We start from the raw sequence: 25812 nt of genomic DNA on the forward strand, positions 1-25812 counted from the left end.
TTTTTTGTACGTTGGGTCAGCTGCGCGCTTTAGGCCAACGTATGACAAACGCCCCCACACAATGCAATTACAATTTCATATGGTAGTGTTGCTCAAGCATACAAATAGGCATGGACTTATACACACTTCTATCTCTTCTAGGCTATGAGTGTTAGTTTAGCACAGCAGAAGTCAAGCTTATTAAATAACGATTTAATATTCCATAAAAAACGTGGAACAATGCAGAACAGATTATATACAAAAGATTACAATAAATAAAATAAAAAGTTACAAAGATAAAAGTTACAAAAATACACACAAAGCGATTTTGCTTACCAAAATAAACGGGGAAATAAACGTACCAGCGTATCGATCTGGCGTTGTTGCGGGGGTACGCACTTCTGGTCAGGAACCAGGTTAGTTCTAGCCGTGTGGACTACCTCCAAGAACTACAAGTTGTGGCTATCCTAGCTGCGGTTTTATACTATGAAATACGCCTGGAGGCTGCAACTTCCTTGGGGAGGGGAGGAACTAGTTTTTTATTAAATCTCAGACATAATGGGATTTCCAGAGAACCACATGTGAAAAATGTACTATAGCCCACATACATGAAAAGATTTCCCTAGTCCAAGTTACAGGTGACAACCCCATTGTTGACAGTATTTCCTAGCTAATCAAAGATAAGGATATAGTTTGCACCTCCACCAATAATTTAATTTCCTCACAATGAAATAGTGTTTAACACACAGGAGGCTCTTCCTCAACAGAAGTGTAAATGTTTCAAGTGTCAATGACTTCCACACTTCATCTCTGCCATTGTCTGATTACCCGAGCTCTATTCACTGCAGTCCCTTTAGATGCAAATGTAGTACAGCCAGATGACCATCACTTCCAAGCAGAATACACATGTGAGATATAGCAGACAGACAGAAAAATGACAGAAATATGATCGTGTATTCCCTAACATCATCAGCACCTCAATATATCACTACACGCATTATTTGTGTCCAATACGATTTTTTTTTAATCATTCCTCATGCAGTGTACAAGAGCTATAAACACCCTGAAGTTACCTCTTCTGACCAATTGTACTTTTCTCATGCGGCTTTACATTCTAAAATTTATCACAGTTGGGGGATGTCTTTACTGCTTTCAGGTACATGTCTGCAGAATGTTGTTTGAGTGTTCCGAAGCCAGTTAAAATAATACCTGGTCTCCCATAATGCTCTGGGAAGATAATTCCACATAGCTAAACAGCCTAGGCTGTGACATCATTGGGAAGGTGGGGCTACATACCAATATAGAGCAACATATTGGAAGAGTTTCTGATTCTTGAACCAGGCTAATTAACTACTTAATGACCACCCCACGCCAATGGGCGTGGTTGCGGCGGCAGCCCCAGGACCGCCTAACGCCAATTGAAGGAGATCTCCTGCTTGAGGGGCGGAGCTCTACCCCGACTTCCGTCTCCGAGTGGCTATTGCCCCTCGGGAGACTGTTAGACGGTGAAATCGCCGTCTTTACAGTGTACAGCGCTGCGAACAGCAGCAGCGCTGTACTGGGGACAGCAGTGTGACACGGCTGTCCCCCTGGGGGACTCAGAAGCAATCCGCCGTGATAGGCTGAAGCCTATCACAGCCGATCCCTGTGATAGGCAGACGGGGGGAGGGAGGGTAATGTGCATAAAAAGAAAAAAAAAAGACAGAAAATGTTTGTTTATATACAAACAAACCTGGGGGTGATCAGACCCCACCAACAGAGAGCTCTGTTGGTGGGGGAAAAAGGGCAGGGGGAAATCACTTGTGTGCGGTGTTGTGTGGCCCTGCAACTTGACCTTAAAGCTGCAGTTGCCATTTTCATAATAAAAGGCCTGGTCATTAGGGGGGTTAATCACTATGGTCCTCAAGTGGTTAATGTAAAAGTGGGTATCCTGCACGATTTACTACATTCTACTTACAGGTCACTATGGTGCATCTTTAACCTGTCAGCAAAGACAATGGCATGGACCATGTTGACAGTTTTTAATGATGCAAGCTCTGGGGCTGTAAACTTAACCTTGCTTGTGACTGTCCACTGAAAGACCAGGAACATGCATGTAGCTGCATGTTATTTTGTTTGTTTTTCACTCAGTGGTGAAGGAAGATCCCTAAAGCCTCTAACAAGATCACAGTGTAGACACAAATCTACACAGATCTGTCTAAACATTAACACCTCCATCATTATACTAGGTTAGTCCCCAATGTGCTGCCAAATCATCTCTGCTCTGAGATGTGGACTTCACAAGACCTCCAAAGGTACCGCATTGTATGTGGAACAAAACTAAGCACCAGATCATGTAGGTCCTTTAAGCTACGAAGATGGTTTCCATGGACATGTCCCACAGGTAGTAAAAGGGAGATCTGGAGAACTTGGGCGTCAAAGAAAATAGACAGGCCACTTTTCCATTGCTCCGTGGTCCTGTCCTGGTGCTCATGGATCCATTGGCAGCACATTCAGCAGTAAACAGGAGTCAGCATGCTGTTCTACAGTTATACAGCAAACCTCCATGCATAAGTACACCCTACCCTCATGCCAGCATAAAGATTATTTTGTGCTACAGCAACTTTTTTCTGGGACTGGATCTAATGGGCCAAGCGCGTACTAAAGTTCTAAAGAAAAGAGGTTTCCTGAAAATGAAGCAGGCTCGTAGAAAAGCATTACTTGCATTTTTGAATGCGATTTATCATTTCGGCAAGCATCTACGATTTTAACAAGTTTGAGCCCTGCCTGAGACTTGGGCACACATGAAGACATGGGCACATTGATTATCACAATGGATACAATATGACAACAATATACAGGCGTTTGTAAGTTAAATTTGTAAGTTAAAGAGACACTGAAGCGAAAAAAAATAATGATATAATGAATTGGTTGTGTACTATGATTAATTACTAGAAGATTAGCAGCAAAGAAAATATTCTCATATTTTTATTTTCAGGTATATGGTGTTTTTTCTAACATTGCATCATTCTATAATATGTGCAGATTACACAACACTCAGCATTCAAAATGAGTCTTTCAGAGCAGTCTGTGAAGTAATGACCTCTCCTCTAGCAGAGGAAAAGTAAATAGTCCAGGAACAGTTGAAATAATAAAAGTCAGGTAACAGCCCTCTCCACGACTAACTTAGTCGGAGAGCTTAATGGCTTGTTTGCATAGAGATAACTGGAGTTTCTCAACTCTTCCTGTACTGGAAACAATTACACTGATGTATCTGATCTTAATGTTTTATTTCTTAGCTGTGCTACACATACAAATCATAATTTTTTTTTTCGCTTCAGTGTCTCTTTAAGTCATGTTTTATACATAGGGAAGCTTAGATTCCATATATTTCGGCATAGAAGATGCATTTTTCACCCCCAAAATGGGGAGAAAAAGTTCCTGCATCTTATATGCCACATACAGGGAGTCCATGACTTACGAATGCCCACCAATACGAACCGCCATGATGTCTGGGACTCCCTATATTGTGTCCTCCCGCCCACCTTTTTGTCATCCTCGTCTCTCCTGAATAATATAAATCAGCGGCAGCCCGGCTAAGTGGGCTCACCTAATCCATCGGATCAAGCAGCGATCAGAGACCTCTCTTCTCCCTCACAGCTCCCCCCTGGTGTGAGCTTCTGCTGATCGCGTCATCAACAGAAGCCAGCACTAGGGGAGCCGTGTGGGAGAAGAGAGGTCCCTGATCGCTGCTGAAGCCGATGCATTAGGTGAGCCCACTGAGCCGGGTTGCCGATTATTTACATTATTCAGGGGACGCAGAGGACAAAATTGGGGTGCAGAGGACACATGGACTAAACGGGTCACACTGGGACACAGACAGAAGGGGCACACGGGGTTGGACAGAAGGGCACAATAATTTGGGGAGAACATCTACGAGATGCTCCTGGCCTATGGACACATCAGGTTTACTATATTTTTCCCCCCTGGTTGCTGCCCTCTAAACGTAGGTGCGTCTTATAGCCCAGAGCTACCAAAAATGTAGAAAATCTCTGGATTTGGACATATAGCATAAACAATGTTATTTTGGTTGTTTTCAATGTGCTTTTATTTGTTTTAAAGTATTTACAGTCTATACAATACTGTACCAACAAAAAAGTAGTAAAAACTGAGCCTCAGAAGAAGCTTATATCAAGCGAAACGGTCGTTAGGCGGACCGCTGCTCCCACATTGCCCCACGGTAGAAGCTACATACGGGTATGTGAACTGTGTTTTGCAATTTTTGACAAAGTATGGAAAATCTTGTGAATGTCATTAAAGCACATTGAAGATTAAGCCTGGTGAGAGTGCCGGAAGTCGAATTGTTCTACATTTGTGACATTGCTTGTTGTTTTCAACTTCTTGAGCACATCAAGGGCCACGTACCCTAGCATCAGTATTCCTGAGGTACCTACCCCAGTTACCCAGGCAAGGCAGTGCCGGTCACTTTTTTCTTTTAGAGATAGTAAAAAAATGTATATCTTGTACATGGAGACAATTTTGTATGTATGAAAAATTGCAACTTGATATTTGTAAGTAAGGAGCTGCCTGAAGACAGACATCACACCCGCACAAAAAAAGCATTGAGTGAACCAACCTAACCCAAGTAATCAATGTGTTCTACAACTACCTTCCTGAAAGTGCTGGATCATCTCAGCCAAGCGCAGGTAGAGAGAATTGTACTATTCCTTACCCCACAGAATTTTGTCTGAGGGATCGAGTAACAATCTCTGCAGGCGACATTAAAAAGGACAAATGAAGTGAGAAGAATATGGAGGCTGTCATTTTTATTTCCTTTTAATCTCCCTGGCGGTATGCAGTTTCAGAGGCTGCGTCCGCAGGAGGATTTTTTTTAAATAAAATGTGTTTATGTTTTAGCTGTCACTTCGCTAGCTAACCATATACCCCAAGCCTCGCCACACCTAACTAAACCCCCCGATCGCCGCCAGCAATATTTACCCCTCCACGCTCCCGCGAGAGACGCAGCTTCACCATTCAGCTTCACTCGTCGCTATGGCGATGATCGGACATGACGTCAGACGTCATGTGCAGTCCCGATCCTTCCCAAAGCGAACCCTGGAGCTGATTGGGAGGCTGCGCCATCACAGGATCCCTGGGGGTACGTACTACGTCGGCCATCAGGGGGGGGGGGGGTAATCTGTGGAGAGCGGCAAAACTTGGGGGACAGTTAGCTAGCCAAGGCATATTTTATTTAAAAAAATCCTCCCGGGGCCATGTGAACCTCTGCGGGGTTACCGCCAGGGAGGTTAAACACCAGTTGCATTGGCTGCAATAGTGTCTGCATCACACTAGAAACAAGCATGCAGCTATTCTTGTCAGATCTGACAATGTCAAACACTTGATATGCTGCATGCTTGTTCAGGGTCTATGGTTAAAGTATTAGAGGCAGAGGATCAGCAGGATAGCCAGGCAACTGGCATTCCTTAAAAGGAAATATGGCAGTCTCCATCTCCCTCTCACTACAGTTCTCCTTTAAGAAGTGTAAGACGCACAATTTCTATTGCCAAATTGTACAGAGAAAGTTTTGTACCTGGTTGCTCTTCTCTGCTTGATTGTTCCTGTTGGAATCTGGGAAATGTATATGGCATCCAGTTTCCTCCATCACTTTCTTAATGTTGTTCCCTCCTTTACCAATAACATGCGAGTGCTCGGTATGGGAGACGTCCATCTTCAGTGTAACACGATTACTCTAGAAAAAAAAGCAATCAGTGTGTTGAGCATCAAATTGGACTACACACTACATGAGAGCATTCCTATTTGTATTAGGAAGCCTATCCAAATATAATGCCCTTATATCTCACCATTATCAAAAAATTATGTGCCCCCCCCCAATATGGTAAACTTTAGTTTTAGGCAAAGCAGAAATACGTTTACATTTCTTTGATGCCTTTATTGCTTTCAGCCTTATTTTTCACACTTTCTGTCCAGAGATGTGGTGGAAAATCTCTTGAAAAGGGAAAGAAGTGAACGTACTTACGATGCGAAGTGACAAAAAAAAAAAAAAAAGTAATGTACCCGATTGTAATGTTAGACCTCATGGCAGACGATCAGCGCCTTCCTTGGCACTTTCTGACGCTCTGCTATCTCAATCTTTACTCCATTACAGCCCCCGACCCTCCCCAGGGTCACCTTATCTGATGGCGATTGTAATCGCGGTTTTAAAAATCCAGCGCCTACGCAGCTCGCCAGCCGCTAGTGCGGCTGCACAGGTTTACATCCCTATCTGCGGCCCGTCCTCTCTGCGAGCACCCTGCTATACGTCATGGCCCACATGACTAATTGGAGTGCAAGTTAACCGCACCCCCTCAGCAGAGACGAGCAGTGCTGAGCCATTGAGGACGTTCTCTATACTGGGAACGTCCTCAACGGCTGAGCGCTGCTCGTCTCTGCCGAAGGGGCGCCGCTGACTTGCACTCCAATTAGTCATGTGGGCAATGACGTATAGCAGGGTGCTCGCAGCGAGGACGGGCCGCAGATAGGGATGTAAACCTGTGCAGCCGCAAAGTGACAAGGAAGGTGCCAATCGTCTGCCATGAGGTCTAACATTACAATCAGGTACATTACTTTTTTTTTTGTCACTTTGCATCGCAAGTCCTTTAAAGTTGGATTAAACTCCCAAAACTAAAATTTCAGTAACTACTTTTAGTTACATGAAAAACACATTTGAAAGCATTCCCAAGTATTCTCTGTGTGTAAAATCTTATTTTCACTGCAGAGAGCAGTGGAAGCTTGCTCATCTCTTGTCATTGGCAAGGCTCTCCCCTGTGCCTGTGTCTTCATTCTGCCCCCTCAACCTCCCATCACCCTGGCAGCAGCTGATTCACTTCAGCAGAAAAGGGGGGGGGGGGCAGAGTGAAAACAAAAGCATAGGAAGATTCTTGCCTTTGTAGATGACAAAAGATAAGCAAGCCTCTATTGCTCTCTCCATTTCCTTCCCCAGTGGAATTCTTAAAATTGTGGTGTCACAAAAACTAGAAATAAGGATTTTTTTTCTTATATACAAAAGGGTAGCAATAAGTCTTGTTCACATTATGGGCTTGATTCACAAAGCCGTGCTAGCTGTTTAGCACGAGTGTGCTGAACAGTTGGCACGTGAAGTGCCGTTCGCTGACTTTTGCGTGCGCAAAAAGTGCCGCAATTTGCACGCGCAAAAGCCTACGATCGCGCGAATCGCGGCACTTTGCACGTGCAAAAGCCTACGAACGACACTTCACGTGCTAACTGTTTAGCACACCCGTGCTCAACAGTTAGCATGGCTTTGTGAATCAAGCCCTATGAATCACCCAGCGCTTTTTCAAGCACTGAGCAATTTTTAGCGATTTTTAAAATCGCCTTTCCTTACACTTTAACACTTGGAAAGCGGGTTTTTTTTTCACTTCCTGTCATCAGTCAGGAAGTGAACTCTTGTACCCAGAAATTAATAAATGCAATGTATTTATTCATCAAAGCGCTTAGGAAATCTCTATTCAAAACACCTTTTCAAGCGCTTTGTGATTTCCCTAAACCTTCCATTACAGGCAAATCACCCTGAAAATGGTACAGGAAGCGCTTTGGTGAGCGAATCGGAATTGAACCGCTCATATGTGAACACTCTCATAGGGAATCATTGCACAAGCGGTTTTAGGGCGATTTCTGAAATCTCCTGCTCTCAAAAAACACCAGCAAACACCCCTAGTGTGAACAAGCCCTAAATGTTTTACATAACTTTGTATCACTATCACGTTTTCCTTTTTTTCTTAACACCTTTAATAGGTAGAAGGGACTTCGCAATATAGTGGTAGTAAAAGGGGAAAATAAAAAACCTCCCCAACCTCAGAAGACCTTATAGAGAGCTGGGGTGTCGGACTGTGGGCAGCAATAAGAATGTGCAAGAACCTCTCTCCTCCCCTCTGCATGCTGTCCTGCTTGGATAAACAATTCATGCTATGCTGACAGGAGTCTTGTGGGCATCATTGAATCAGACTGACTGAAATCCACATGGCTACAATACTGTCAGTACAGGGTGCACTGTTTATCCAAGCAGGACAGTGTGCAGAGGGAAGGAGAGAGTTTCTTACACATTCTAATTGCTGCCTGTAGCCCATCACCCGACACCCTAGTTCCCCATAAGGTCTGAAGGTGAAGGATGTTCTTTTTTTCCTTTTACTACCATTACAAAGTCCCTTCTGCCTATTAATGCAGACCCAAACCAAACTAATTCAAAATATTTAGTTTCACCACTCGGACACGCACAAAGATAAATTAGACACTCCTTCAAGCCTATGAGCATTTCAGTGCATATTTTTCACCCTTCTCTTTTCATAACTAGGCTTATACAGGTGGCAGCCATTAGCAATTTCTCCTTTGCCTTTACTATAATCATTTCTGAAATCTTGTATTTTTAATTTGGGTCCACTTTAACCCTCTGGGCGATACAATTGCTTCGCCCAGGAGGGGGCGCAGCACTTTTTTAAAAATGTTTTCTTTTTTAAATCATGTAGCGAGCCCTGGGCTCGCTACATGATAGCCGCTGCGCAGCGGCATCCCCCCACCCACTCCGATCGCCTTTGGCGATCAGAGTAAGCAGGAAATCCCGTTCAGAACGGGATTTCCTGCTGGGCTTCCCCGGTCGCCATGGCGACGGGGCAGGATGACGTCACCGGCGTCGTGACGTCAGAGGGAGTCACGATCCACCCCTCAGCGCTGCCTGGCACTGATTGGCCAGGCTGTGCAAGGGGTCTGGGGGGGCTGCGCGGCACGGTGGGTAGCGGCGGATCGGCGGCGATCGGAAGTTACACGCAGCTAGCAAAGTGCTAGCTGCGTGTAACAAAAAAAAAATTATGCAAATCGGCCCACCAGGGCCTGAGAAATCCTCCTGCGTGATATACCCCGAGCTCAGCTCGGGATTATCGCCCAGAAGGTTAAAGGAGTTTAGAAAAAAAAAAAAAAGGAACACTTTGATAGTGTTCCTTTAAGTATTTGATTGTAGAAAATCTTTAATACAAAACAGATCCAAATTTAACGACGCCAAAGTTCTGACAGGTGTTCAAAGTTAAATCAAGAATTTTACAAATACAAAAACAATAGTTCTGTAGACCAACAAAATGTCTATTTTTAGACATAATTTCTTGGATTTACCTTGGTGTCCAAAACAGACATAATCCGTTCCTTTGCTTCTTTCACATGCTCCTTCTTGCCTGATACTTTGATGTGTGGATCTGTAGAAAAATATAGAAAATGTAGTCAGGAAATATCTAAACTTCAATTGAAGTAGTAAATTGGTGTTGAAAGAAAGGTATAAATAATGTGTAATCCTAAACTTAATATAGAGTAAAATGAACCACAGGAAAAAAAAAATGGATTGCCTGTTAATCTGGATGATGAACAATTCATTTCAGAATTTTTTTTTCGCAAAATTTCAGAAGTTTAGCTAGAATGATTGGTGGAAAATCATCTATTCATTGGCGAAAGCTATAAACCATGCAGTGCATTTTAGGCCATCACACCAAACAAAAAATAAAACTTTACTAGTTTAGGGCTTATTTCCACTACACGCTGATTGGATGCAGAACAACTGACTCCAATGAATGCCTATGGGTCTGTTTCCACTAAACGTGATTTTTCTGATGCAGATTTTCCCATAGACATTCATTTTTCTGCATCCAATCTGCGTGTAGTGGAAACAGGCCCTAATCTGCTCATAGATCACTCACAAACCCCCTTTAAGTCAAACTAGCAGTAAGATGGAGATTGGTGAAGGAAAGTTTAAAAGGCGTACTTTGGGCACATATTTTCAGAACTTGCCTTTAGCTGTGTATAAGCTTTATGAAGTATTTGAAACCATATAAACCTCAAAGTACCTGGCCAGAAAGATTTCACCACCAGCTGTCTGTAGGAGGGCACTCTGTTGGCCCTCCAACGCTCCTGCAGAACACACCGCTAGCAGGCAAACAACCAGGCTGTACAGCCCCAGCCCTTGAATACCACCCAAGGGATCAAATCCCTATCCCCCTGGGTGACATGCCTTGTCTATGAGACTTAGGCCACATACACACATCAGACCATAGTCTTTGGAAAATGAAAGATCACAGACCAATCTTACCACCCTTCCTGTAGTATAAGAGCCATACTCTACACAGTCTTTTCTATGGAGCTGAACTCCACATCAGAAAAAAATCTTTGCAAGATGCTGCACACACAGATGCTGTACAGACACAAAAGATCAGTATCTGCAAAAGATCTGTTCCTGCCAAAAATCCATTCCTGCAAATTGCAATGATAGTCTACGAGATCTGCAGATCATCATACACACATGATTTAACTGACATTCATCTGCAGATCTGCAGATCTGAAAATCCATCCTGGTGGATCTGATCTGCAGATGAATGTCAGTTAAATCATGTGTGTATGATGATCTGCAGATCTCATAGACTATCATTGCAATTTGCAGGAATGGATTTTTGGCAGGAACAGATCTTTTGCAGATACTGATCTTTTGTGTCTATACAGCATCTTGCAAAGATATCTGTCTGATGGGGAGTTCAGCTCCATAGAAAAGACTGGGAAGGTATGACTCATACTACATGAAGGGTGGTAAGATTGGTCTGTGATCTTTCATTTTCAAAAGACTATGGTCTGATGTGTGTATGTGGCCTTAGAGCTGCATTCTGCAATCTTCTCAGACTGTGGTCAGAGTTTAGCAGTATAATTATGTCCAGTGAACCGCACCCTGCAATTAGTGTTGGGCGAACACCTGGATGTTCGGGTCCGTTCGCCGAACATGGGCCAGATGTTCGGCATGTTCGGCCCGAACCCCGAACTCCCCGAACATCCCACTTTTGGGGGCCCTATGGGGTCGCAGGCATAAGGGGGGAGCATGCCCCGGTCGCGGGGGGGGGGGGGTCGGAAATTCCCCCCACCCCCTCCGCTAGCGCTCCCCCCTCTGCCTGCTTCCCCATAAAAAAGTTTGATGAAAGTACCGGTGGCTGGCCTGGCAGTAGAGTGAGTGAGGAGGAGGAGTCCGGAGAGTGACGCGTTGAGGCCGGGCAGCGGGCGGTTCAGCGTTGTACCCTTGTGGTACTTCCGCCCTTTCTCTGACCTCACATCCTCTACGTGATGACGCATACGAGGGTACGCGTGATGCGCACCCTCATATGCAGAGGACGTGAGGTCAGAGAAAGGGCGGAAGTACCACAAGGGTACTACCGCTGAACCGCCCGCTGCCCGGCCTCAACGCGTCACTCTCCGGACTCCTCCTCCTCACTCACTCTACTGCCAGGCCAGCCACTGGTACTTTCATCAAACTTTTTTATGGGAAAGCGGGCAGAGGGGGGAGCGCTAGCGGAGGGGGTGGGGGGAATTTCCGACCCCCACCCCCCCCCGCGCGCGACCAGGGCATGCTCCCCCCTTATGCCTGCGACCCCATAGGGGGGCAGTATTCGGCCGAACAGGGCCCTGTTCGGCCGAACAGGGGCCCTGTTCGGCCTGTTCGGCTGGGCATTGAGCTGTTCGGGCGAACCCGAACTAAAAAGGCCGAACACCATGAGGTGTTCGGCCGAACTCGAACATCACCCGAACAGTGGCGAACACTGTTCGCCCAACACTACCTGCAATCCACAATTACATTTCAATATTGCTGTGCCTACAAAGTTACGTGCATTTTCCCAGGCCGCCTCTTGTTCCATGAGGACATATTTGGATCTGTTATTAGTTAGGTTGTGTATCCAATTATCTAGCCAGGTACCACACTTCGTTGAATCGCATGCATTTTGCCACAATTGTACAAAAAGCAAGTAATGCTTTCCTATGGGGCTGCTACGTTTTCAGGACTCCTCTGCAAGTCTGTATGGCATTTAATAATAGATACAACCTGTACTACTTCTCCGCACAATGCATGTGATTCCTTATTGGGATTCACTGGCTAATGTAAAAAAAAAAAAAAAAAAAAAAAAAAACACGTGTGTTCAAAACACCAAGGCACACATTGTCCGGAAAATGCTTGCAAGGAAATATTTGCGTTTTCCATACACCACTGTGATCCCCACCATAGTCTTCTAGACCAGGTTTTATACGTTATCTAAACACTATTCAAATTTATAAATTAAAAAAAAAATGTACGCCTACTTTTCCTAGTATTCAGGGGCATAACTAGAAATGTCTGGGCCCCCTGCGAAACTTTGGATGCCCCCCCCCCCCCCAACACAGGTAAACTGAGAACCAATGTTATTCAATTGGCTACTGGATAGTACACAGTTGAATGTGTTTTCCCCATGCAGATGAAACAGTAGTAAAGCACTGCACACCTTTTCTATCAATTACATTAGCTTCGGTGATAAAACGTGCATATTTTCACACAGACACACGTAGTGTGCAGAAAACGCATACAGAAAACAGACAGACGAGTGTGCTCCCAGCCTCAGCTTATTACACTCACTCTGTTCATCTCTGATGGAGCAGAACTGGCTATGCAGACTTTTCCAGCATCACTATAGTACAGAGAACTTGGAGGGGGGTTGGTGGTGGTGGTGGGGGGGAGGGGGTAGTAGAGAGGTTGGGGGCTGGGCGCTGTACACAAGAGCCTGCTGCACACTAAATAGGGACTGTCTACAAATCTTTGTATGATTCCTTATCAGTGGCTAAGCAGATGCAGTCATTAGAACAATTGTGAACGGACCGCCATCCTTTCTAGAGAGGCCCTTCTGAAATGGGAACCCCCGGGCAGTCCAATGCCCACACCGGGCTCTCCCCTGTGGAATGCTGTCACCGCACACATCCAATACCTCACCACCAAGCGAGCACCAAACAAACGCCGCCATAGAGGTAGGAGGGCGGGAGCCCAGGTCCGACTCAAAAGGAAGGGTCTTCGCTCTCCTGTCCCTGCCATCCTACTTGCAAATGTCTGCTCACTCCCCAACAAACTGGACGAGCTGCTCCTCATACTCGATAGCAAGCCCCTGATCAGCAAGAACACCCCCGTACTCTGTTTCACCGAGACCTGGCTGTGTGACAGCATCCCCGACAACTCTCTACATGTCCCGGGCTACAACCTCCTAAGAGCAGACCGAGATGCTGCCCTCTCAGGGAAAACGCGAGGGGGTGGTATCTGCCTCTACATAAACACCTCCTGGTGCTCCGACACCACCACTCTCCACAAGGCCTGCACCTTGTTGAGTTCCTCGCCATAAACTGCAGGCCCCGGTACTCCCCGAGGGAGTTCTCTTCCGTGGTCCTCGTTGGGGTCTACATTCCTCCCGATGCATGCTCCAGGACCGCCCTGCATATACTTAGTGACTGTATCTCGCGGTGCGAATCTGCCCTCCCGGAGGCCCTGTTCATCATCTTGGGCGACTTCAACAAGGCGAACCTTCGGCATGAGATTCCACGCTACAAGCAGCACATCACCTGCCCCACCAGGAACTATAACACCCTGGACCACTGCTACACGGTCCATAAGAATGCTTACAAGGCCACCCAAGGAGCCCCCCTGGGGAACTCCGACCACAACACTATACACCTGATCCCCACCTATAGGAGGCTCCTGGAGACCTCAAAGCCCATCGTCAGAACTACCAAAAAATGGACTGCAGAAGCCAAACTGGAGCTCCAAGCTTGCTTTGAAACCACCAACTGGACGACTCTGGAGGCACCCACCCTTGATGAATGGGCTGAGAATATCACCTCCTACATTAGCTTCTGCGAAGAAGCGTGTATCCTATCCAAGACCTTCAGAGTCTATCCCAATAACAAACCTTGGTTCAACGACAAGCTTCGTCGACTTCGGAAACGCAAAGAGGAAGCGCACAGGTCTGGCTCCTCAGAGGACTTCAGAGAGGCCAGGCACGCCTTGAAAAAAGACTTGCGTTCTGCAAAGAGGGCCTACGCTGAAAAGCTGGGGCTCTCCCTTCAGTCAACCAACACACGGGAGGTATGGAAGGGCCTGAGAGCAGCCACGAACTTTAAACCAGTACCCCAAACGGCAACCCCGAGCCCTCGACTGGCGGAGGAGCTCAACGAGTTCTACTGCAGATTCGAGCAACATCCTAACCAGTCCGGGGGCCAAACAGCATCGACTGTGGCGTCCCCCTCCTCGAGTGAACCCGTCGCCCGGGCTCCTGTCGCTGTTCTGGAATCAGAGGTACTCCGGCACCTCCGCAAGCTCAACCCCAGGAAATCCTCTGGCCCGGACGGGGTGTCGTCTATCTGCCTCCGATCCTGTGCTGATCAGCTAGCCCCAGTGCTCACCTCCCTATTCAAGCAGTCACTATCGGATGGCACAGTCCCCTCCTGTTTTAAGAGGTCTACAATCGTACCAATCCCTAAAAAACCAGGCAGTACCGAGCACAATAATTTCCGACCAGTGGCCCTAACCTCTAACATCATGAAGCTCCTCGAGCGGCTGGTCCTTGCCCACCTGAAGAGGTCCACGGACGCCCTTTTAGACCCGCTTCAATTCGCATATAGGGCCAACAGATCCGTGGAGGACGCCATCAATGCCAGCGTGGCATACATCACTGAGCACCTAGACAGCCCTGCCTCCTATGCTAGGATCCTGTTCCTAGACTTTAGCTCAGCATTCAACACGATCTGCCCAGACATCCTGATCACCAATCTGACACAGCTCGGAGTCGACCCTACTCTCCGAACATGGATCAAAGACTTCCTGACAAATAGAACGCAACACGTGAAGCTCGGCAACCACCACTCCAGCGATCGAACCACCAATACAGGGGCTCCACAAGGCTGTGTTCTGTCACCTCTACTGTTCTCCCTCTATACCAATAACTGCATCTCATCCGCTGACTCTGTGCGAGTCATCAAATTTGCAGACGACACCACTATCATCGGCCTAATTGGAAGCAACGGGGAGCAAGAGTACCGCAGCGAAGTCGAGAGAATATGTGACTGGTGCAAAGACAACAACCTAGTCCTCAATGCAGCAAAGACTGTGGAACTAGTCGTTGATTTCAGGAGAAACCACCCTCCCCTCCCTCCAGTCCTCATTGGGGGTACAGAAGTCTCTATGGTGACATCTGTTCGGTTCCTCGGCACGACTCTCACAAACAACCTGAAATGGGGACAAAACACCACCAGAATTCAGAAGAAATCCCAGCAGAGGCTGTTCTTCCTGCGCCAACTGAAGAGATTTGGCATGCCCAGGGAGCTGCTGACCAGCTTCTATACCGCCACCATAGAATCCATCCTCTGCTCCTCAGTTATTGTCTGGTACGCCGGCGCATCGGCCAGCGACAAACGCAAACTACAGAGAGTCATAATGGATGCGGAGAAGATCATTGGATCTCCCCTTCCACCTCTTGATCTCCTCCACTCCGCTAGGATGAGGAAGAGGGCCACCATGATTTCCCACGACCCCTCTCACCCAGGGAGCCACTACTTCAAGCTCCTCCCGCTGGGCCGTCGCTACAGGACTATACCATCCAAAACCACCAGGCGGAGGAACACCTTCTTCCCCCAAGCTGTTCGGCTACTGAACTCCAACCTCCCCCTGTCTGGCCCGCACACCAGCGTGCTCCAGCCGAGTCGGTCAACCGGTGTCCGCCGATGCCCGCCTTGACTGACTGACTGACTGTCTGATACCCAAAATGGACTCGCGGCCACTAACTGCACCTTATTACCAGTTACTCAGCAGTGGAATGGCCGAGACGAGATACGAACTGATTATTGCATTTCTATTGTACGTGTTGTGCGTCTGTCCCACACTCTGTCTATGCCACGTGTATGCCTGTCTCACACTGTCTATGCCATGTGCACCACAAATAATTCTGATTACAGCTCCTGCTGTACTTGGCGAAATAAAGTGATTCTGATTCTGATTCTGAACAGCAAAAAGTATTTTCTTTCCGTGCCTTTAGTTGTCAGTCTCAGGACAGCAAAAAAAATTCTCCCCCCACAGGGAAATTAAAAAACACCTGAAGTGACATGAGAAACAGGAGTACATATAGTACAAGAAGCAGTCTTTAGTCCCTTTCTAGTTTCCTGCACTGCAAGTGTAAAAAAGTTAGCGGTATCTATGCACATTAGGCAGTTTAACAGCAATTCAGAATACAGCCGCTCTCCTGAAAAGTAAATAGATGGCAAACATCTATTTGGCTTAGAAAAGATTATTAGTTCAGACTTGCTTTAATGTGTAGATCTACACAACGTCCACCAAAGTCGCAGGTGGCAAAAAGAATATAACCAAACAAAAAAAAAATGTCCAGGAGTGAAACTAAATCTGTGTAGTGGCAGGAGTTTGTAGTCCTTAGCTGAATCATAGACTATAGTAAAACTGCCTAAAGGTTATGTGCATAGACGTCGTGCATCTGAAGAAGAGTGTGACTTCTCACTTATTTACCAGGTTCACAACAGGAGTACAGAGTACAAGGCACATTTTTCTGTGGTTCCACCAATCTGGTATATCTGATCATGTGTGCTAAATGCCCCAATGTTATGTACGTGGGAGAAACTGGACAAACTCTGCGCAAACGTATGAATGGCTACAGGCACACTATTAAGGATACCAAATCTGGACTCCCAGTTGCTACACACTTTCGGTCCAACGGACATAGCATGGATGATCGATTAATAGCAGAAACAAAATGTATAAATTGGTTCAAAGCTGTGGAGAAGGGTTTGAATAAGGACAACAACTTTTTATATTGGTATAAGGCTGATAATATTTGAACTTTCTCAGCTATTCTAGCTGAACTTGTGAACTAAGAATTTACAATACCTCTGGGTCAATCCTAATCCCAGGTCTGTGAGCATGGAGTAAACAAGGATCCTCATCTCAGCTAACAACCTCTAACCCCATTTAGATGGTCTGTTTGAATTAAGGCATCTTAATGACATGTATTTATGCTTGAAAAAAATATCTGTTTTCCCTTTTGATGTTGCATGTCTGTCTGTACCACCAGCCTGCAAACTAACAGGAAATAAGCCCGACGAAGGCTGCAAGGCCGAAAGCTTGCTTATTTTTATTAATTTTTAGTTAGCCAATAAATGGTATCATTCTGATTTAAAACTTCTTGCTTTCACTTATTTACTGTAATACATGATTCAAATTCGTTGCAGTGGAACAACTGTTAAATCACTAACACTTCAGCATTCAACAACCATTACTCTAGTATAATATGACCCAGTTGTCACTTCAAAACCATCCACGCTCTGTTTTCAGAAACCGCTTCTGTCCTCCAATGGTCTTTATGGAGAACCTTAATAAAATTAGGCGAAACAACAGGTTTGCCACAAACAGAAATCAATGAAACTAAAAAGGAGTCAAAGAAATGAAGAATCCAATATCTTCAATGATTCAGAACGGCATAATAGGAGTTTAGCAGAAATACGAGACAAAAGGGGAGAGTCAGAGCTGGTTAGTGTAGAAGGAATTCTGAGAAGACTTGAAACGAGTAAAATAAATTAGTTCTGCATACCAGCTTCAAGTGCACAGCGTCCAGCCATAAACTGGAAGGAGAAAAATAGAGCGGGATGAAGCCTCCTTCTGAAGACATTCAACTCCGCTAATGAAAAGCAGAAGCGGAATTTTTAAATGGCAAGAACTTACAATATGAATTATTCATAACACGGGCTTAAAACGCAGGTTTTAAAATTCCTTTGCGTCTTTTTTCGTGACTAGCCATTTGAAGTCATTTAGTCTGAGACGTATTGGGAACGTGTACAAAGGGGCTTGCTATTTCCACTTGAGTTTGAAGAACGGGGATGGTTTCTGCCAGGCGCAGCTTAGGAGAGCGAATGGACATTTCACACAACCCAGCAAGTGTTTCAAAGGCTTGCATTAAAGGAATACTTAAGTCAAAAAAAAAAAAAAAAAAAAAAAAGGTGATATTTACTCACCCGGGGCATCCCTCAGCCGCCTGAAGCTGGATGGTGCCCTCGCAGCCCCGCTCCGATCATCCTGTCCCCGCCGCCGGCTACTTCCGGGTTCGGCGACAGCCGCCGACAGGCTGGGAACGCGAGTGATTTTCCGCGTTCCCAGCCGCTATACCACCCTCTATGCAGCTATAGCATATAACATATACGCTATAGCAGCATAGAGGGTGATATAGCGGCAGGGGGCTGAGGGATGCCTCGGGTGAGTAAATATTTTTTTCCTAGACTTAAGTATTCCTTTAAAGGTATATATCCCTCAGATGTCAAAACGCAAGAAATATTTACAGTATCTGGTGCAGCACTGTACACGCTTCATTTTAGAGAAATGGTAGTCTAGACCTGCAACACGTACCCACAATCCACAGCGACACTTTATGGAAAGCTTTACAGCTTAAAGAGGAACTGTAGTAAAACGCAAATAATAAAATTGCTTATTTACAAAATGTATAAATTAGTGTGCCTATTGTAAAATCTTTTGTCACCCTGAATTACATTCTGAAATGTATCACAGGTGGCAACATCTTTAGTCCTGTCAGGTGCAGCTATGTGGAATGTTTGAGCATTTTGAAGCCAGTGAAAATAACTGGTCTCCGGCCCAGTGCACACCAAAAACCTCTAGCAGATCTGCAAAATGCTAGAGGTTTTTGAAGCAGATTTTGGAGTGATTTTAGGCCTGTTTAGAGACGTTTTATAAACATGCCTAGCGTTTTTTGGAGAGTTTTTGTGTAGCAGATTACAAATGTTGTTACAGTAAAGCTGTTACTGAACAGGTTCTATAACAAAAACGCCTGGAAATCCGTTCTGATGTAGCGCTTTCCACAGCGGTTTGCGTTTTTCATATACTTTACATTGAGGCAGTAACGCCTCAGAAATCTAAAAATGCTGCAACCCCCGAGTTTGCGTTTGTGGAAAAAACGAGCCGCTCTGGTGTGCACCATCCCATTCACTTTTATTAGCCAAGCGGTTTTCTCCGTGCAAGCGTTTTAAAAAACACTCCAGAAGCGCTCTGGTGTGCATCAGCCCTATAAAAATGCTCTGGGGAGAGAATTTTGCATAGCTAAACTGCTTAGGCTAAAGGTGGGTACACACAGAAATTTTTTGGGGGGAAAATTAAACATCACAGACCAATTTTACCCTCTTCCATGTAGTATGAGAGCCATACCTACACAGTCTATTCTATTGAGCTGAACTCCCCATCAGATAAACATCTTTGCAAATGCTGTACACACAGATGCTGTACACATGCAAAAGATCCCTTCCTGCAAAAGATCCCTTCCTGCAAAATGCATTTATAGTCTATGATATCTGCAGATCTCATACACACCTTGTTTAACCACTTGAGGACTGCGACGTTAACCCCACCTAGTGACAAGACCATTTTCACTTAATTGGCCCACTACAGCTTTAAGGCAAAGCTGCAGGGCCGCACAACTCAGCACACAAGTGATTCCCCCCTCCTTTTCCCCCCACCAACAGAGCTACCTGTTGGTGGGGTCTGATCGCCCCCACATTTTTTAATCCATATTTATATTAAAGATTTACTTTTTTTGTTTTGCCCCATTCCCCTCCCTCCAAGCCAGCCAATCACGTGATCGGCTCTCATAGGCTTCAGGCTATGAGAGCTGATCGCTCTTGTCCCTCAGAGGGACAGCCGTGTCACACGGCTGTCCCCAGTACAGCACTGATGCAGATCGCAGAGCTGTACAAAGTACTTAGACGGAAGCCGCTGTGCAGTAGCATCCCCTCACCACTTCCCATCGCCTCCGGCGATCAGAGCAAACAGGAAATCCCATTCAGAACGGGATTTCCTGTTTGGCTTCTTCGGTCGCCATGGCGACGATCGGGATGACGTCATCCATGTCATGGTGTTGGAGGGAGTCCCGATCCACCCCTTAGCGCTGCCAGGCCAGGCTGCACATGGGGTCTCGGGGGGGGCTGTTACGTGGCGGGTAGCGGCGCATCAGTGGCGAGCGGTGGCAATCGGTATAAACACGTAGCTAGCAGCAAAGTGCTAGCTGCATGTTTAAAAAAAAAAAATTATGAAAATCGGCCCACCAGAACATGCCCAGAACATATTCAGCTCTGGGCAGTTCCTGATCAACTTATTTGAGTACTTAGTAGTTTAATCATTAAAGTAAAAAAACAAAAAAATGGGATGGACACCAGAGACCACAGTTGGCAGTAAGTGGTTCCTGAAAGTTATATGAGCACTAACCAGGGCCGGCCTTAGGTTTCACTGCACCCTGAGCGAAACCGGATTTTGGTGCCTCCCCATCCTCTTTGCGCGCACACACACACACACACACACACAACAATTTGCAACGCTCTTTATAGCTGTGGTGCGTCCCTCCCCAAAAACTGCTCTCAGTATAGGTAGGTAGGTAGTCAGGTATAGGTGCCCTCAGTATAGGATCTCATGTGTAGGTGCCCTCAGTGTAGGTAGCCAAGCATAGGTAGTATAGTTGCCACAGTAAAGGTAGCTAGTATAGTTGCCCCCAGTGTAAGTAGCATAGCTGACCCCAGTGTAGTAGCATAGCTGACCCCAGTGTAGTAGCATAGTTGCCCCCAGTGAAGGTAGTATGCCCCCAGTGTAGTAGCATAGCTGCCCCCAGTGTAGGTAGTATGCCCCCAGTGTAGTAGCATAGCTGCCCCCAGTGTAGGCAGTATGCCCCCAGTGTAGGCAGTATGCCCCCAGTCAACCCCCCACTTCTGCGGCAGCGGGCCGGGCAGAGACTGACTCACCTGACTTCCACGCTCCGGCACCGACGTCGCTCTTCTCTCCCTGCCTCCGCTCCATCTGTAGTTAGAGCAGGGCTACAAGAAAATGGCTGCCGATTGTCCGCATTTGTGGACATCGGCGACCATGTTCTTGTAGTCCTGCTCTAATTACAGAGGATGCAGGAAGAGAGCGGGGCGGCAAGGGGCGACAGGGCGCATGCGCCCTTGAGAGCTGGCGCCTGGTCGCTCATATCAAAGGCCGGCCCTGGCACTAACCATGGCTTTATTTTAATTGGTTGATCTATTCTGTAAGCCTTTGAACACAGAAAGGGAACAAGCCACAGGCAGCACTGACCAGGTCAGACTTCATATCCCTATTGCTTCAGGTATCCTTTAGATTAAATTCTCTATTAAAACCTGCAGGCAATATTTTACATACAGTGAGTGAGGCATCTCTTTGCTAAAACTAGCAGACTGCAGACAATGAGTCCTGACCTTCAGGAGGTATTTAGTTTGAGTAGAAGGTTCACTTAAATAAAACTGTTTTAATTTAACTATGATTGGAAACACCAGTACGATAATAGTGTTTACTCAAACATTTCATCTGGAAATTGAGAATTTTGCTTAACTTTTGTGGGCCCAGACTAGTATCCTGCAGACTAATGACCTCCATTTGATTAATGCAGAATGGGGATTCTGCCAGCATTTCCTACGTATGCTAAAAGGAATAACTCCGTCCTGACTTTTCACCTTTCCCTTAAGGAAAACAAAATCTGGCAGAGGATTTATTCAATGGAGCAGTCTGTTCGTAGAGAAATGCATAATGTGGAATTTTAAAATAAGGATAGCCTTAAATTAAGGAGATTTGTCACTATAGAATACTTTAGAGCAGAGGCATCAAACTCAAAAGACACAGTGGGTTGAAATTGAAAAATGGGATCAAGTCACAGGCCAACCTCCATATCTAGTGGCTACCTACCTCCCTTATACAGTTTCCCTGGCATCTAATGCCCCGTCACACCCATACAGTTCCCTGGTGTCTAGTGCCTCCCCTCCCTCCGTATGTGGATTCCCTGGTGGTCTAATAAGCAGTTAGGTGCATATAAATATCATGGCTAGGTGTGGGAAAGTCGTTTGTTTATTCAATTAAGTAGATAAAGAGGCCTGGAGTTGATCAGAGGTGTGGCGCTTGCATGTGGAAGAATTTGCTGTTAAAAGACATGTCAAAGGAGCTCTCCATGCAAGTAAAAGAAGCCAGCCTTATGCTGCAAAAACAGGAAAAACCCATCCAAGAAATTGCTACAACATTATGAGTGGCAAGCAAGCACTGGTGAACTCAACAATGCAAAAAGCTCTGGAGATCCATGGAAGACAACAGTGGTGGATGATCTATTCAAAGTACAGCGATGCTAATCCTTGGCAATCTTTCCTCTGAATCAAAGACCTGCTACAATCTTGTAACACTATTGGATTTTACTCCTAATATATGGGTGCGCTGCAGTTTAAATACCAATTCAGTATTGAACAAAAAGTCATCGCTGCGCACCATATGGCCAGTAGTCTCATATGCACCTGTAAGGAGACAGGCTGACAATGGCTCATTACCTTAATGGGATACTTAAGTAAAAAAAAAAAAAATTATTTTTACTCACCTGGGGCATCCCTCAGCCCCCTGAAGCTGTATGGTGCCCTCGCAGCCTTGCTCCGATCCTAACATATACGCTATAGCAGCATAAAGGGTGATATAGCGGCTGGAAACGCGGAGAATCACTCGCGTTCCCAGCCTGTCGGCGGCTGTCGCTGAACCCGGAAGTAGCCGCCGGCGGGGACAGGAGGATCGGAGCGGGGCTGCGAGGGCACCATACAGCTTCAGGGGGCTGAGGGATGCCCCAGGTGAGTAAAAAAATTTTTTTTTACTTAAGTATCCCTTTAAGTTTAACACAATACCACCACCACTTCCACCATGTAGCAAAAACCACCTGTCTCTGGTGAGAGTGATCACTACATAAACACTTGAGATAAAAGTCTTTGGAAAAGGCACGATCACAGACCAATTTTACCCCATTCCATGTAGTATGAGAGCCATACTCTACATAGTCTATTCTATTGAGCTGAACTCCCCATCAGATAAAAACCTTTGCAAGATGCTGCACACAAAGATGATGTACACCTGCAACACATCAGTATTTGCAAAATATCTGTTCCTGCAAAAGATCCGTTCCTGCAAAATGCATTCATAGTCTATGATATCTGCAGATCCTCATACACACCTTGTTTGACATTCATCTGCAGATCTGACATTCATCTGCAGATCTGACATTCATCTGCAGATCTGACATTCATCTGCAGATCTGACATTCATCTGCAGATCTGACATTCATCTGCAGATCTGACATTCATCTGCAGATCTGACATTCATCTGCAGATCTGACATTCATCTGCAGATCTGACATTCATCTGCAGATCTGACATTCATCTGCAGATCTGACATTCATCTGCAGATCTGACATTCATCTGCAGATCTGACATTCATCTGCAGATCTGACGATCCATCCTGGTGGATCTGATCTGCAGATATCAGACTATGAATGCAGGTTGCAGGAACGGATCTGTTGCAGGAACGGATCTGTTGCAGGAACGGATCTGTTGCAGGAACGGATCTGTTGCAGGAACGGATCTGTTGCAGGAACGGATCTGTTGCAGGAACGGATCTGTTGCAGGAACGGATCTGTTGCACTAGGCCTTAGGGCCTGTTCAGACTATGCGCGTTCCTATACGTTTTCAGGGAACGTGTCTGGGTACCAAAAACGCATAGAAACGGCTCCTAATGCTTTTGAATGGGCTAGTTCACAAGTATGCGTATGAGACGCATACGTTTCTCATCCGCATTGCTGCACGCAGTTCTGTGCGTCACGCATAGAAACTGACGTAATGAAAGTCTATGGACACGTATCAAAAACGCGTACTATTGCGTTTTTAGCGTCAGTTTTCCTCTGCGGTTCCCATAATTCTTTTTTTTCCCCTGGGTCACGTGTGTGTGCAAAACGCAATAGAATACGCATTAGAACGCAAGAAAAACGCATGCGTTTTTCAACTTGCGCTTTGATTTTAAACGCATTCTTCATACGCAGATAGTCTGAACAGGCCCTTACAGCGTGTTGTAACAACACTCAGTTCAGTGAAGTTTCTCTGGGACAATGCTCCATAATGCCACTACGTCATCAAATACAGTGCAATTTCAGATGGTCAGACATCAGGTGCTCAAATAGAGCCAAGATGGAATTTAGTTTTCCAGTTGCATTCATTTGCATTGCAAATTTGGATAATCCTACATCACCTCAATGATCTCCTTGACCATTCCTAGATTTAAGACAATGACTAATTCACCAAACATGAGATTTGGTTATGCTGAAGAGAGCTAATTTTATTTGGACAGTTTGTTAAACGTCAATCCACTAAGACTGTTACTGCATTGAAAATTAAATGTAACACTAGTGAGGTTATCTTTACCAACAAAGATCAGTTTAAAGCTATTGTTCTCCCAGTAGTAACATATGGCTGTGAGCGTTTGACTTTAAATTAAGTAATGTGTAGAAAAACTGATGCTTTTGAACGGTGGGTATGGAGAAAGCTACTCAGAGTTCTCTGTACTTCAAGAAGATCTAACCAGCCAATACTTAAATAAGGCCAGAGTGCTCACTATAAGGGTTGATGCTGCTATTAAAACTCAGACACTTTGGTCATATATTGACCAAATGTTGTTCGTATTTTACCTCCAAGCCTAGAGCTGCTGGTAAGAGTAATTTGGTAAAACATGGAAAAGCAATGGAGCCAGCCAATAGGGGAAGCCACTTTAACTACTCACTCCAGTGGTACCCAAGTACTTCCTGGCAGAGCATCAAAAAAAATAAACAAAATACAGGACCATGGCACATCCATAGAGGATGACCCTGCAGCCCTTTAGTCGTGAACAGGGAAAGACTGATACAGAGAACTAGAGGGACTAGAGGAGGGATGCAGATCTTAAGGGAGGTCATTTACTATTGAAGGACAGGAGCAACAACTTGCAATGTAATGGCTCATGTTTTAGGCCAACCACTTGTACCAAAAGAATCATCACAGCTCTGGCCAGAAGTGGGAGAACATCATTGTAGTAGAAAACCGCTTGCTACTCTAAACATGGTAAGAATTTTTTTTTTAACCACACTGGTCTTAGTGTATTGAAGCCATGTTTTTCGGTAACTTGCCAAACTTACCACGTGTGAGAATCAATGAAATCGGAAAAGGTCTAAGATACCGAATGTTGTATTTTACCGATCTATTTTTACAGGTCTTAGTGAATGGAAGCCTTTGTGTCTATAGGTTCCGGAGATGAAAATCCAGCACTGACCACACTGAAATTCCACCATGACAGCAGCGGCAGCGCGCAAAACCCTTGATGTTAAGGCCTATAAAGTATTAAGTAGTAGTAGGAAGTATAAGGATCAAAATCAAAACCACTTACTTCCCTTGTTCATATTAGATTAATTTATGTGGACACCGAGACAAGAGGGATGAATACCCTTTTCTGGCTAGACCGCATGGGACTATAAATCAGAGTGATCTGCCTCTTGTAAACCAGGATTACACAAGGGAAATATTTGGCAGAGTAGAGCAGAATAATCGGAATAATACACAATGTGTTAGGTTTGGTAAGAACAGCAGTGGGAAAACAGGCTTTTATTTTCCAGTTAATGGGATACCAAAAAAAAAAATTAATCTTTAAGAAAAAGATTTTTTTTCAAGGTTTAAAGTGTAATAACAGCAACCAATGCAATATGTTCGGTAAACAGGAAGTAAATGGCAATCGGCAAAATAACTTTGCTGGCCATACAAAGGGTGGTGCATGAAAGACCGGTCAGCTGGTAAGGCTGTTGCCTTTGATGTGGGACTTGAGCCTTTGACCAGGGTACGAATTCTGGCTTATACAATAACTGAAGCGAGAGGTAGATTTCCTTTTAAGCAATACCAGTTGCCTGGCTATCCTGCTGATCCTCTGCCTTTTAATATTTTTAGCCATAGACCCTGAACAAGCATGCGTCATTCGATCTGACAGGATTAGCTGCATGTTTCGTTTCTGGTGTTATTCAAACACTGCTGCAGCCAAACGGAGCAGCAGGACAGCCAGGCAACTGGTATTGTTTAGAAGGAAATAAACATGGCAGCCTCCAT

At 45.4% G+C, this 25812-nt stretch overlaps 1 protein-coding gene across 5 annotated transcripts in view; it reads right to left on the reverse strand.

Moving 5' to 3' along the window:
- Window positions 1–25812, reverse strand: part of BICC1 (BicC family RNA binding protein 1) — a 376259-nt gene that overhangs the window by 74192 nt on the left and 276255 nt on the right. For all 5 annotated transcript variants that reach the window (XM_068255070.1, XM_068255069.1, XM_068255072.1 and 2 more), the window contains 2 exons: window positions 9136–9215; window positions 5549–5707 (listed from right to left, as the gene is read on the reverse strand). In XM_068255070.1, the coding sequence (XP_068111171.1) occupies window positions 5549–5707; window positions 9136–9215 (239 nt within the window). The remainder of the gene's footprint in view (window positions 1–5548; window positions 5708–9135; window positions 9216–25812) is intronic.

Source organism: Hyperolius riggenbachi, chromosome 10 (genome assembly GCF_040937935.1).
Source record: "Hyperolius riggenbachi isolate aHypRig1 chromosome 10, aHypRig1.pri, whole genome shotgun sequence".
Classification (NCBI taxonomy): Eukaryota; Metazoa; Chordata; class Amphibia; order Anura; family Hyperoliidae; genus Hyperolius; species Hyperolius riggenbachi.